General features: G+C 33.1%; 1 protein-coding gene across 1 annotated transcript; it reads left to right on the forward strand.

The window, feature by feature from the left end:
- The first annotated feature begins 6,601 nt into the window (after window positions 1-6,601).
- Window positions 6,602-11,369, forward strand: corto (centrosomal and chromosomal factor corto). The gene has a single exon (XM_088268790.1). It carries the CDS (start codon window positions 7,203-7,205, stop codon window positions 7,863-7,865), a length of 663 nt encoding a protein of 220 aa, XP_088124916.1. The 5' UTR covers window positions 6,602-7,202; the 3' UTR covers window positions 7,866-11,369.
- Window positions 11,370-11,843: the final 474 nt, after the last annotated feature.

Here is an 11,843-nt window from a genome sequence, read left to right on the forward strand (position 1 = left end):
AAGTGGCCTTTTCAGCAATTTTAAGACTGTTTATTATGCTATTGTAAAATTATTCAAGAAATTATTTGTACATAGATTTTAAGTGCCATATCTATTCGCTAGTAAAATAAGTAAGTACATATGCAAGTATGTTTTATATATACATACACAAATATATATATATATATATATATATATATATATATATATATATATATATATATATATATATATATATATATATATACAATATATATATATATATATATATATATATATATATATATATATATATATATATATATATATATATATATATATATATATATATATATATATATATATATATATATATATATATATATATATATATATATATATATATATATATATATATATATATATATATATATATACAATATATATATATATATATATATATATATATATATATATATATATATATATATATATATATATATATATATATATATATATATATATATATATATATATATATATATATATATATATATATATATATATATATATATATATATATATATATATATATATATATATATATATATATATATATATATATATATACATTTATATATATTCTATAATACTTACTTCGATAATCGATAATTGGAAGAGATGAATAGTTATTTTTCAAAGAAGCATCACGTTTTTTAGGCACTTTTAGGAAAAATGAAGAAATGAAATGATCACTTTTTTCTTAAGGGTGGGAACCCTTTTTCATTGTTTTCTATAAAACGATTTATTTGTATTTTTTATTGTTTTTATTAAAATATCAAAATGTGTCCATACTTAAGAAAAAATATTTCGAAACCCTTTTTATATTTTTCGGTAAAACGATTGTTGTATGTTTCGATTGTATTTATTAAAATTTGCCCATATTTTTTCTCAAAATATAATATGTAGAAACCATTTTTATGATGTTTTTGTAACACGATTGACGTATGTTTCGATTGTACTTATTAAAATCAATATTTCATTGGGAACCAATATGGATACATTTTAATAAATTTAATATGTAGAACCGTCAATTCGTCGGCAGTTCTCGTCAGAACTTCGGGACGAGGCTGACTTGGGAGGATGCAAGGGAGCTGGCAGCTGACAGAAAGGCCTAGAGATAGTTTGTGGACTCCATATGCTCCACCTAGGGAGCGGATATGGTTTAATTATTAATATGTAGATTTTTTTAAAGGCTTCTGTAAAACGATTGTTGTAAATTTTGATTTTATTTATTAACAAATCTAAATGTGTCCATATGATGTTTCAACATATAATATGAATAATTGAAACCCTTTTTATAGTTTTCTGTCATAATCTTTGGATAAATTAATAATTATAAAATCAAAACTTTCTTCCTTGAAACAATAATCCTATCTTTACTTCTTCCTGTGGAGTGTAATTAATGATTTTTCTAAAAAAAACATTAAGATATGCGAGCTTATATATAATAATTAGTTTTGTAAAGAGTAGGTACATATAATAGTTTATAATAAATAAGTCAAATATAAAGCGCCCTTGAGGCTAGAATTTGTGAATAAGGCGCCACATACCACGAATTAGCCAAGTGTTAACTAAATGAAGTGAATAATTTTTTTTTTTTAAATTGTGAACATAATTTGAATATTTTTTCATAGATGATTCACTGCTCATTCTATTTTTACTATATCCAATTCCATCTTGTATGGATAATAAACATCTTTCGAATAATGTTTTGTCGACCGTCTTTAGTTCCGTTTTCCGCTGTGAGTTGTGATCAATCAACGATAATGAAGGGCATTATTTATTTTTATGTTTATTTTTATCATTTCAGATGGAAAGTACGTTATTTTTACGATAACAACTTGACGATTGTGTGTAATAAAATATAATCGTTAACCTGCTTTTGTTTTCTTCCGTCAGTCTTAAAAGTAATACGGAAACTTTTCAGATAAATGCCGATTTATCTGATAATTCAGCATATCGTAATAGGCATTTAATGGCATTATTTTATACTTTTTGTCAGTTTAATTTTTCCAGTTTTTATGATAATAAAGCTATGAAATATCAGAAACTGAAATAAATACTCATAAAATAATATTTTAGAAATATACATAATTTAATTTCATTGATTGATTCGGCAATCACTTTGTGGTAATATCTGTTTATTTTTTTTAAGTTTTACTTGGTAAATACCAGTGTTTCTTAACCTCTATTGTGACGCGTGTTTCGATACATTCAGCGTCATTTTCAAATACCGTATGTGGAGCTAAGTATAATTTTAGGGTTAGTTCCTTGGGACGTTGAAGGATGGAGAGGAGGTTGGAGCTGATTCATGTATTTATTTATTTTTTAAATTATAATTTTTTTGTTTTTTATCAGTATAGAATAGAGGGGGAGGTTTGAGTCATCGTCATATTGTTAATTATGATTTTATAAATTTTACTTTTATGAATTTCTATTGTTTCAACACGTATCACAAAAGATTTAAAGGAATAGTAGTATTGTAGTATTTGCAAAGTAAAACTTTTACAAAGTAAAATTAAAAATTGATAAATAAATAATCAATCAATTCTTAGTAGGAGACACCTCAAGTGTCTTTTAGGGGTAGTAGAGTACTAGGAGAAAAGATCGACCAAAAAGTGAGAAATATATATTTCTTCCTTCCCCTCTGTATGGGGGGGGGATATTCTGCCAATTTCCTTTTCCCCGTCGACTCGACGGGATATTTCGACATGAGGGTGCCAGGCCAAAAAAAGTTGAGAACGTGTGGCCGAAATTATATAGCGTTATTTTGGTAAAATGCTGCATCAAAAGGTCTTTGATCGAACTGAAAAATGAAAATCTGTTATTGAAGTATGGGAAAATGATTTTGAATGTATTAGTTAAATTTACATAAGTTTTCAATTATTATTTTTTTAAATCCTTAAAACAGTATTTTACAAAAATAACGCTATACGAATCATGAAATTATTAAATAGGAGTCGGAATAATCGTCGGGTATCTATGAGTAGATGCATGAATGTGGGAGACGTGAAGTTTATTTCCAATGACATGTTGTGGCATTCTATTCTCTCTGCCTACCCTTCCTGAGAAGCGGCGTGATAGTTGGTTGAATTATGAAGAAAAAATTAGCTTTATTAGTTTTTTCTTCTCCTTGAGAATGGTTTCCTTCTTAACACATTCGAACTACTGACGCTGATGAAAAGACAGCAAAGACACCTTTTACAAATAAACGAGAATCGGGTTTTGAAAAATATTTATCAGACATTTATTATTACGAAAATAACAAATAAAGTGAAGTTCAAGGGATATTCATTGATAAAAAAAATGTATGTACATTATAATCTTTTCTTTATTATTTCAAAGAAATAAGGTTCTACGGGATTTCCATTAAGGGTGGGTACCAAGTACCAAGTAAGGTTTAAGCTATTAGAAAAATAAATAACAGAAGAAACATTTGGGAAAATAAAAATATACAATCCGTTATAAAGAAGGCAATCATAATACATTGCTTAACAATAATTTACGTTATACGCATTCATAACTCATAAAATAATTTCTTACTCAGACAACAATAATTTGTACTTGCTAGCATTAATGAACATCATTTATATTACTTCCATAATAATCCTCACACTTAAAACCCAATAATTTATTACCCGATAGCTTTCTCGAAAAACGAATTGTGTAGTTCTCTAACAATAGCCGTAATCCTAATGCTGTTATTAGGAATTTCTAAACGTTAGTAATATTGAATTACAAATAAGGGATGCTTGTCAGCAGGATTATAGTAAGAGCATATCAATGGTTGGAATATTCACGGGTACACACACACACACACAACACACACACGCACATATTTATCTTTTTTTGGAATTCATAATTTTATGATTACTGTTTCTATATTTATTTGTTTTTAGTTATTCAAGTTATGGTCGAGTGATGGAGTTTTTATGGGAGTCCACTTGAGGTGAAGCATCTAGCATTTAAAATATATAAATATATATATATATATATATATATATATATATATATATATATATATATATATATATATATATATATATATATATATATATATATATATATATATATATATATATATATATATATATATATATATATATATATATATATATATATATATATATATATTTATTTATATATATATATATATATATATATATATATATATATATATATATATATATATATATATATATATATATATATATATATATATATATATATATATATATATATATATATATATATATATATATATATATATATATATATATATATATATATATATATATATATATATATTTATAAATATATATATATATATATATAAATATATATACATATATATATATATATATATATATATATATATATATATATATATATATATATATATATATATATATATAAATACATATATAAATATATATATATATATATATATATATATATATATATATATATATATATATATATATATATATATATATATATATATATATATATATATATATATATATATATATATATATATATATATATATATATATATATATATATATATATACTCTAGGTATATACCCGTTACATTAGTAGTTGGTTCTATACACATTTTACACAGAATAGCGGATAGTATTTCGACCGCTCCTGAAAAAGAATCCAAAATTTTAACCAAGGTATAAATCTGAACACAGAAATCCCACCTACCAAAATTTGGGTAAATAGGTCTGCAGGTACTTCTAGGTACCTACCCACTTAGATATAACACTGTATTTATATACTAATCACACCATAATAATAGTTTCATATTTCGCATAGGAGCAGTGTTATCTCGATCGTTAAATACACTAAGGAAAGGTTATCAGACTTCCGCTTCAGGTACCAGTCTAGGGTCATAAATATTTAGACTACAAAATCACTTATATTCATTTTGACCCTCTTAGGAATCGCACCCGGGACCTCCAGCATGGTAGCCTAGCGCGCTAACCACTACACTATGGAGGCGGACAAAACAATAAAAGTGTATTATATTATATTATTACTTAAAATATTATGCTCAACCAAAATTTTTGTAGGGAATAATTCTAAAATAATAATCTAAAATAAATAATTTATGGTTTCACGAGCAAGCTACGAAAGTCCAGTACATTATGTATGCTTTTTGATCCACAGATGGCAGTAGCAGTGACATTACATTTCAGAAGTACCGTAAAGGTTCTAAACTCTGCTAAGTTCACGAAACGCATATTATCACATTTTCCAAAGTGTTTTCTTTTCGTATGAACAACAGTTGAGGCATTTTCTTTTGAAAAAATCGTAAAAACAATTTCATTACAATAAGTGTTGTCATACATAAGTGGTATTTTAAAAGTTGTCCAATATGTGTTTGAGATAGGATTTATGGTATTATTATTGTCTTTCTAAAAAAGTGGTAATATTTATTTATTTAAATTATTTTTAAAACATATCAAATACATATTTCATAAATAAAGTATTCTCGATGATTAATTTCCATTCTTCATATGGGACATGGCATTAAGGTTAACAAGGCTGAACCACAAATAAGAAGATAAAAACTGAAACAAAACTAACAAGGGGCAAAATATAAAACAATAAACGGGAAAGTAAAAAAAGCAAATAAAAAAACACAAGGTAAGTAGCATGTTTAAAGAAAACATTTTGTTTTTACATATTGAAGAAAAGGTGTTGTTTAATATTTTTTTTTCAATATACTTAATATTTTCCAAATGGAGTTAAAATATTCAGGTTTTACCTAAAAAGATCTGTTGCATAGTAAAAAGTTCAAAAAGTGGCTTGATATTTATTTTAAATATATTTTGCTATATTTTTAAACTTTAAAAACGATCTCCTGAAAAATCAAGTTTTTTGATATATGACGTTGTTGAAAGGAGTGAGCGAAATGTGAGCACTGATTGCGTGATTAGATTTGAGTAATCAAATACAAAAATCGAATTAAAGAATGACTAATCTTATAAAAAAAGTCGTTCTTAAATTCAGGTTTTATTTCGATCGTATATCTCTCATAATAAACGTAAACTATTTACTATTTCAAAATTTATTTACTTTTATTCAAACACTGCATTTTTGAAAGTTGTTTAAAAAAGTTGCTATAAAAGAGTAGATGCACGTGATTTATGACGCTACTACCGGGATGCAATATAAGACACCTACCTACCTACATCCATCCACGCCATGCTGAAAAAAAAATGGCCGAAAGAAAAGGGGAAGTAAATTGAGCGAGACGGACGCCGAATCACTAGACAGGGATGCAAAATACAGCTGACACGCCTGAACAGCGCGTCGAAAAGAGACAAAAGTCCAGAGACGAGACATATCCCTAGATAATGAATCAAATAATGGTATTTAGTTTATTTGAACACGAGTAAAAAGAGATGTTTGTTTAGTATATTGAATGATTCTATGGGTCATGTGTTTTGTTTTTTTTTTATAAAGTGACTTACTTTTCCCAGAGCGTCTGCCGAAAGTGTGTATAGCCTAGACCTGGATGTAGGGGGGGTCGCTGCGGGGCGCCGTCGGATTTTCCGACAGTCGGGGAGAGACCGCGAACTGAGCTGGTCGTGTCTGTCGTTAGAGCTGCTCCGTGGCCGCGTATACCGTGACATTGTATAGGCGTGTGTAATAAGAACAGCTGATTGGCATACATGCGGGAGGTGACGTAAGTGACTGCGACTAGCCACTCCGCTCCCGTCCGCCGTGCAGCGCGGGTCTGCCCGACGGTAGACAAGTGATCGCGAACTTCTAATCCCGCTTTCTCGCGATGTGCGTTTTATTTCGGATTTAAGTGATTTCCTCGAGTGCCTACCGCTTACTAGGATTATGAGCGACCACCGAAGTGAGAATTTACCCGAAGTGCCATAAGATTTTTTTTAATTTTCTGTGTTTATTTACGAATACGCCGTAATTGTACAGGAGTTCTTAAGTGCTCGCGGAATATTATTAACGGGATATTTCACGGTGAGGAGATCAAAGCGATTCTCGGATCAAAGGAGATCGCGATAGGCGGAGTTTCGGCGACCGGGGGGTCTCTATGGTGACAGGTCCCCGCGTCAGCGCGAAGGTCCGGCTCCCGATGCAGGTGAGCCAGTGACAGGAGCCGAGGGCGAGAGAGCGAGAGAGCGAGAGAGCGAGGCGAGATGGCTCTGGTCGCGGAGTGTTTCCTGGGGCAGCCGGGCTGCGAGGCGCTGTACCCGGGGCCGGCGGGGGCACGCCAGCATCCCTCCCCCCCGCCGGCCGCCAAGGACTACTCGGTCCCGCTGCACGTGGACTGCAGCGTGGAGTACGAGCTGCCCGACTGCGCCAAGCCGCCGCAGGGCGTGAAGATCGAGCCGCTGCTCATGATCCACCCGGCGCACTTCCGCAGGCTGGACAGCCTGCGGCGCTGCCCCTTCGTGAACAACCTGCCGGCCGCGTCCGGCGCTCCCTACGAGCTGCCGGCGCGCCAGGCGCGAGCGCGCGCCCGCCCGCCCGCGGCCGCCGAGGCGCGCTGCTGCGCCTACCGGCCGCCCGCCGCGCCCGACCCGCGCTGGGGCGCGCGCCCCGCGGAGCCCTGCGCGCCCAAGGAGGGCGACACGCTGGAGAACAGCTTCGGCAAGTGCCCCCCGCACAAGTACCGCTCCGCGCGCCACAAGGCGCACCCCTACCTGCTGGACACGCTGCCCAGTGCGCTGGCCGTCGGCCATACAAACTGTGATAAAACTTTCGAAATGTTACAGGGTAATCGGTTAGATCCGTTTCACGCCAAAATGTTTAGCGGCGAAAGCGTTTATCAGAATTATCCAATTGTGATGTATAAATAGTAAAATCGTATCGAATAGACAATAACTAATGTGCCCCCCTCGACAGGATGACCCGGCCTCGCGGGGGGTAGTGTACTGTAGTAGATTTGACTGACGCTCGGAAAAGATCTCGCGCCCGCCTTATCGCGATAACGGAATACCGGAGGTATTATCGACAACCGCCGGATGAGCTTTACTACATATATCTTTTAGTCTGAACGGAAATACCATATGCCTTTTATCGCCGTATTTAATACATTGAACCGTGCCAACAACTCTGCCATATTCGTAGTTCGAGAGAATCGCGACGAGAGAACTGTATAATAATATATTGCCGTCATAAATAACTAAGTATAAACCTTAACAAATCGTGCGCTTTAAAATATGCAAAATTATTCCTTGTAGATTTAAAGATGTACGATGTGAAAGCGGACAATAGTAGTTATGTTGATTGTTTAAATATAAGCGTTCGTGAAATTACTTGTCTGCGTACATTTTGAACTGTATTATCTTCCATTGTAAATTCGTTGATATCCTGTATTAATTAATGATCCATCGAAATCACTGTAGTCATGTAAAATGTTATATCCATTTCCCAATATAACTATGGTATATATCATTATTGAAACTTACAAATATCGCGTGTGTCTTCAAAAGAAATGAACGATAATCAAAAATAGATTTACGGATGATGTTATTGTCGTGTCATTTTGAAATTATATCATCCTTTATGACAATAAGACAGACCGTCTATGTTTATTGTTACCATGCCACGAAGCCAATTAAAGTGTTTTAAGCTACATTTACATTAATACGTTTATAATAAGAGCGTGTTCATGTTCCACGATTAAAGTAATATCAAACGTGGCTCCGAGAAAACCAGCGCATTCTTCGGTCTCTACTAAACCATTATTCGTCGGAGATACGATCTTTAGATTCTAATAGACTGCTTTTCAAGTGACTTTGATATCCATCCAGTGGGTAGATGATATTAATAGTCGCGTAGTCCATTCTTTGAAAAAACTCTTTCTTTTTCTTTTGAGTGAGTTATTTATTTTAATTACATATTAATAATAGTTCTTTCATGATATAACCATAGAAGTAATAGTGCATTGTTCAATATAAGTTACGTTTTTGTTTTTACAAGTTACTATTGTTTCACTACCGTAATTAATTTTTCTTGTTTATGTACCGATTGTATTATTTTATAACTGTTTCATACCGAGGCTCGAATCGAAATAATACTTGTTACTATCTAACTTTTGGTCAGTCATAAATATACACGAATAATTTCGAAGTCGCGAAACACATTTCTCATTTCGTTAGAAGCGGTAATTTATTTTGATTATTGTATTTATTATGAAAATTATTTTTTGTAAATCTTATAAATAAAGATAAGTATATGTAAATCCAGCGTCAAAGTTTCGCGTGAGTTCCGTATGTATCAATTTATCAACGGTGAAGGTTTTCTCATTTCAATTTGACTTTATGATAAGAGGAATCTCTGTATAAATATTTATCGTCCGTCAGAACTTCTGGTACCACACCGAATTAAATTAAAGTTTCATTAGTAACACAGCGGGTCTTTTCGGGGAAACTAAATTACCCATCCGATAGTAATGAGCCTATCCATTTGAATTCCTACGTTCCCCAATATAATGTAATAGTTTCGTTCCTACCTAGCGGGGTCCATGTTGCCTTTTTTTTAAAATTACCTTTCTGGTTACTTCTGGGCGTATTAAATTGGTTACTTTCGACAAAAAGTTAACAGCGAAGTGATATTATACCATACTCGCGTGATAAGATCGCTCGCCTCGCTCCGATGTTACTTTACTCGTATTTTATCTTTTATGACTTTCAGTTTTTCGTGAAGACACGACCTAACTGCGAGCGAGAGAATCTCATATTTTTTCGAAATTTTCGAGACTTCGAATATCACGAGATGTTGGCACAGCGTCCGAGATAGGGATCGGCATTAACGAAATTGAGGACTACCTGGGGTCGTTAATTGGTTTGGTTTTTGACTCGATCGTCGCTCTCTCACGCGGCCCGTCCGCGTCTGCATCTACGTTTAGTATCTTCCATCTACCTTGTGGCCTTACGCGATCCGAAGGGGCCCGGGAGACTCGGCGATCCGACGCAGCGTGCGACCTTTGATGGTGACATTCTGGCCGTACGTCGCCGAAGATTTATCGAGCCGCTCGGCTCGCCTCGAATCGCCTTATTTTTAGCATTCAGTTCGGGTTTGCCTTTTCTTCCTCCGGGGCCGGCGTTCCATTGTGATCGTCATGGCGAGTTTTTGCGACTGACATTGTTGCCATCCGAGTCGGTATCTCCGCGGGAAACCGACCACCTAGACGCCCGGTTTAATTGTACAACTCTCGCGATACGTTTTGTGAGATCTTTTCCGTGCGCATGAATTATTCAATAGAAATGGTTAACCTCCTCTCGTGTTGCGACGCTTTACATTACCGAGACCTGTTCTAATTATTTACGAACGTCGTGTCGCCACTATCGGGCGAGATCTCGCCCGACACTCCTCCTGATATTATGACTGCTCGACTCGTTCTCTCGAGTCCTATTTCTGAATACGTTGTAAATACGCTGAATTGTCTTTTGCACGGACGACGAGTCCCTCGGATGACTTCGCCGCCAGACCCCAGTTTTGATTGTCTCAAGTCCAAAGTCATAGTCATTACGCTTAATTTCCATTTCTGTATCGTACCTATACTTCGAGAACTGATCACTTGCGCATTCTTAAACTGCGGTTTGCCGGAGTATTCGCCAAATTGAAATACGGCAACGATAAAGTCACTATATTTTCCTTGTTGTATACGTTTGTAACTATCGTAATCATAGTTACATATTTATTTCGGTATAATTATATTTAATGTTTTGTAATAAAAAGGTTATATGTTTTGTAGTAAATATATTTACTCATTTGGTATATTATAAACCTTTGTAGTGTGATGCTAAAGTGACTAGGCGAGGAGGATTCTAGTAAAAAGATGTCGATATTATAATATTGTGACCTATAATCCGTGTTAATGATTTAGTCAGTATTATTGCCAAACGTAATATATAAAGTAAATAGTCGCTTTGGACAGAGTATCGAGTAAATAATCCATTACGATAATTGCTAAATGATGTAACTAATATTTATACTGTTCGGTTTGTCATTCTGTAGATTGAGTTGGTCTATTATCTAGGTTATTTCATGGCATTGTGATAACTGTTTATTAGTTTAATTATAGTTTTGTACATATGTTTTCCACTTCTTGTTTTGTTCCCTACGTTAGGCTATGGAAGCGAGCAAAGAATATAGCCATTTTAGCAGCACTGCAAAGGTGACCTATGCGAATGTGGCATAGGCGTGCATACATACATGTAAACACTCGAACTGGATGAATATTAGAAGATTTATTACGCTTATTGTTGACTTACAGTTGTTGTATGCAAATATATTGTATTAAATGTTTGAGAGTATTGCCAAATACATACCAAAAATTATTATTATATGGAAAACTTTGTTTTATTTCACACAACTCGTGTTTCACAATAAATGAAAGACAAGACAAAATCACGAATCTTGGGAGCTATAGCCATCAGATTCCAAATACACAAATAACTCGATGTTTAAATATGAATCATACTATGTAACTCTTTCTATCTGTTTATTTGAGAATATGAACAAAACATTTCTCTCACTCCTTTCAACAACGTCATAAAAAAAAACTTGATTTTTCAGGAGATCGTTTAATATTATAAAATGTATTAAAAATAAATACTAAGCCACTGATTGAACTTTTTTCTGTGCAACAGATCTTTTTAGGTAAAATCTGAATGTTTTTTCTCCATTTGAAAAATATTTAGTATGTTTGGGAAAATAATTAAACAAAACCTTTTCCTCAAAATGCAAAAACAACACTTTCTGACCTGTAGCGGGCAAATATTAAGTTAAAAATATGCCGCTCTTGCTGGGATATAATAAATTCTCTG

Source organism: Brachycentrus maculatus, unplaced genomic scaffold, assembly GCF_059751285.1.
Source record: "Brachycentrus maculatus isolate JH-2025_06_01 unplaced genomic scaffold, ASM5975128v1 h1tg000328l, whole genome shotgun sequence".
NCBI lineage: Eukaryota > Metazoa > Arthropoda > Insecta > Trichoptera > Brachycentridae > Brachycentrus > Brachycentrus maculatus.

Bases quoted from the DNA above. Each gene is read 5' to 3' on its own strand.
- corto (XM_088268790.1), top strand. From the start codon at position 7,203: ATGGCTCTGGTCGCGGAGTGTTTCCTGGGGCAGCCGGGCTGCGAGGCG.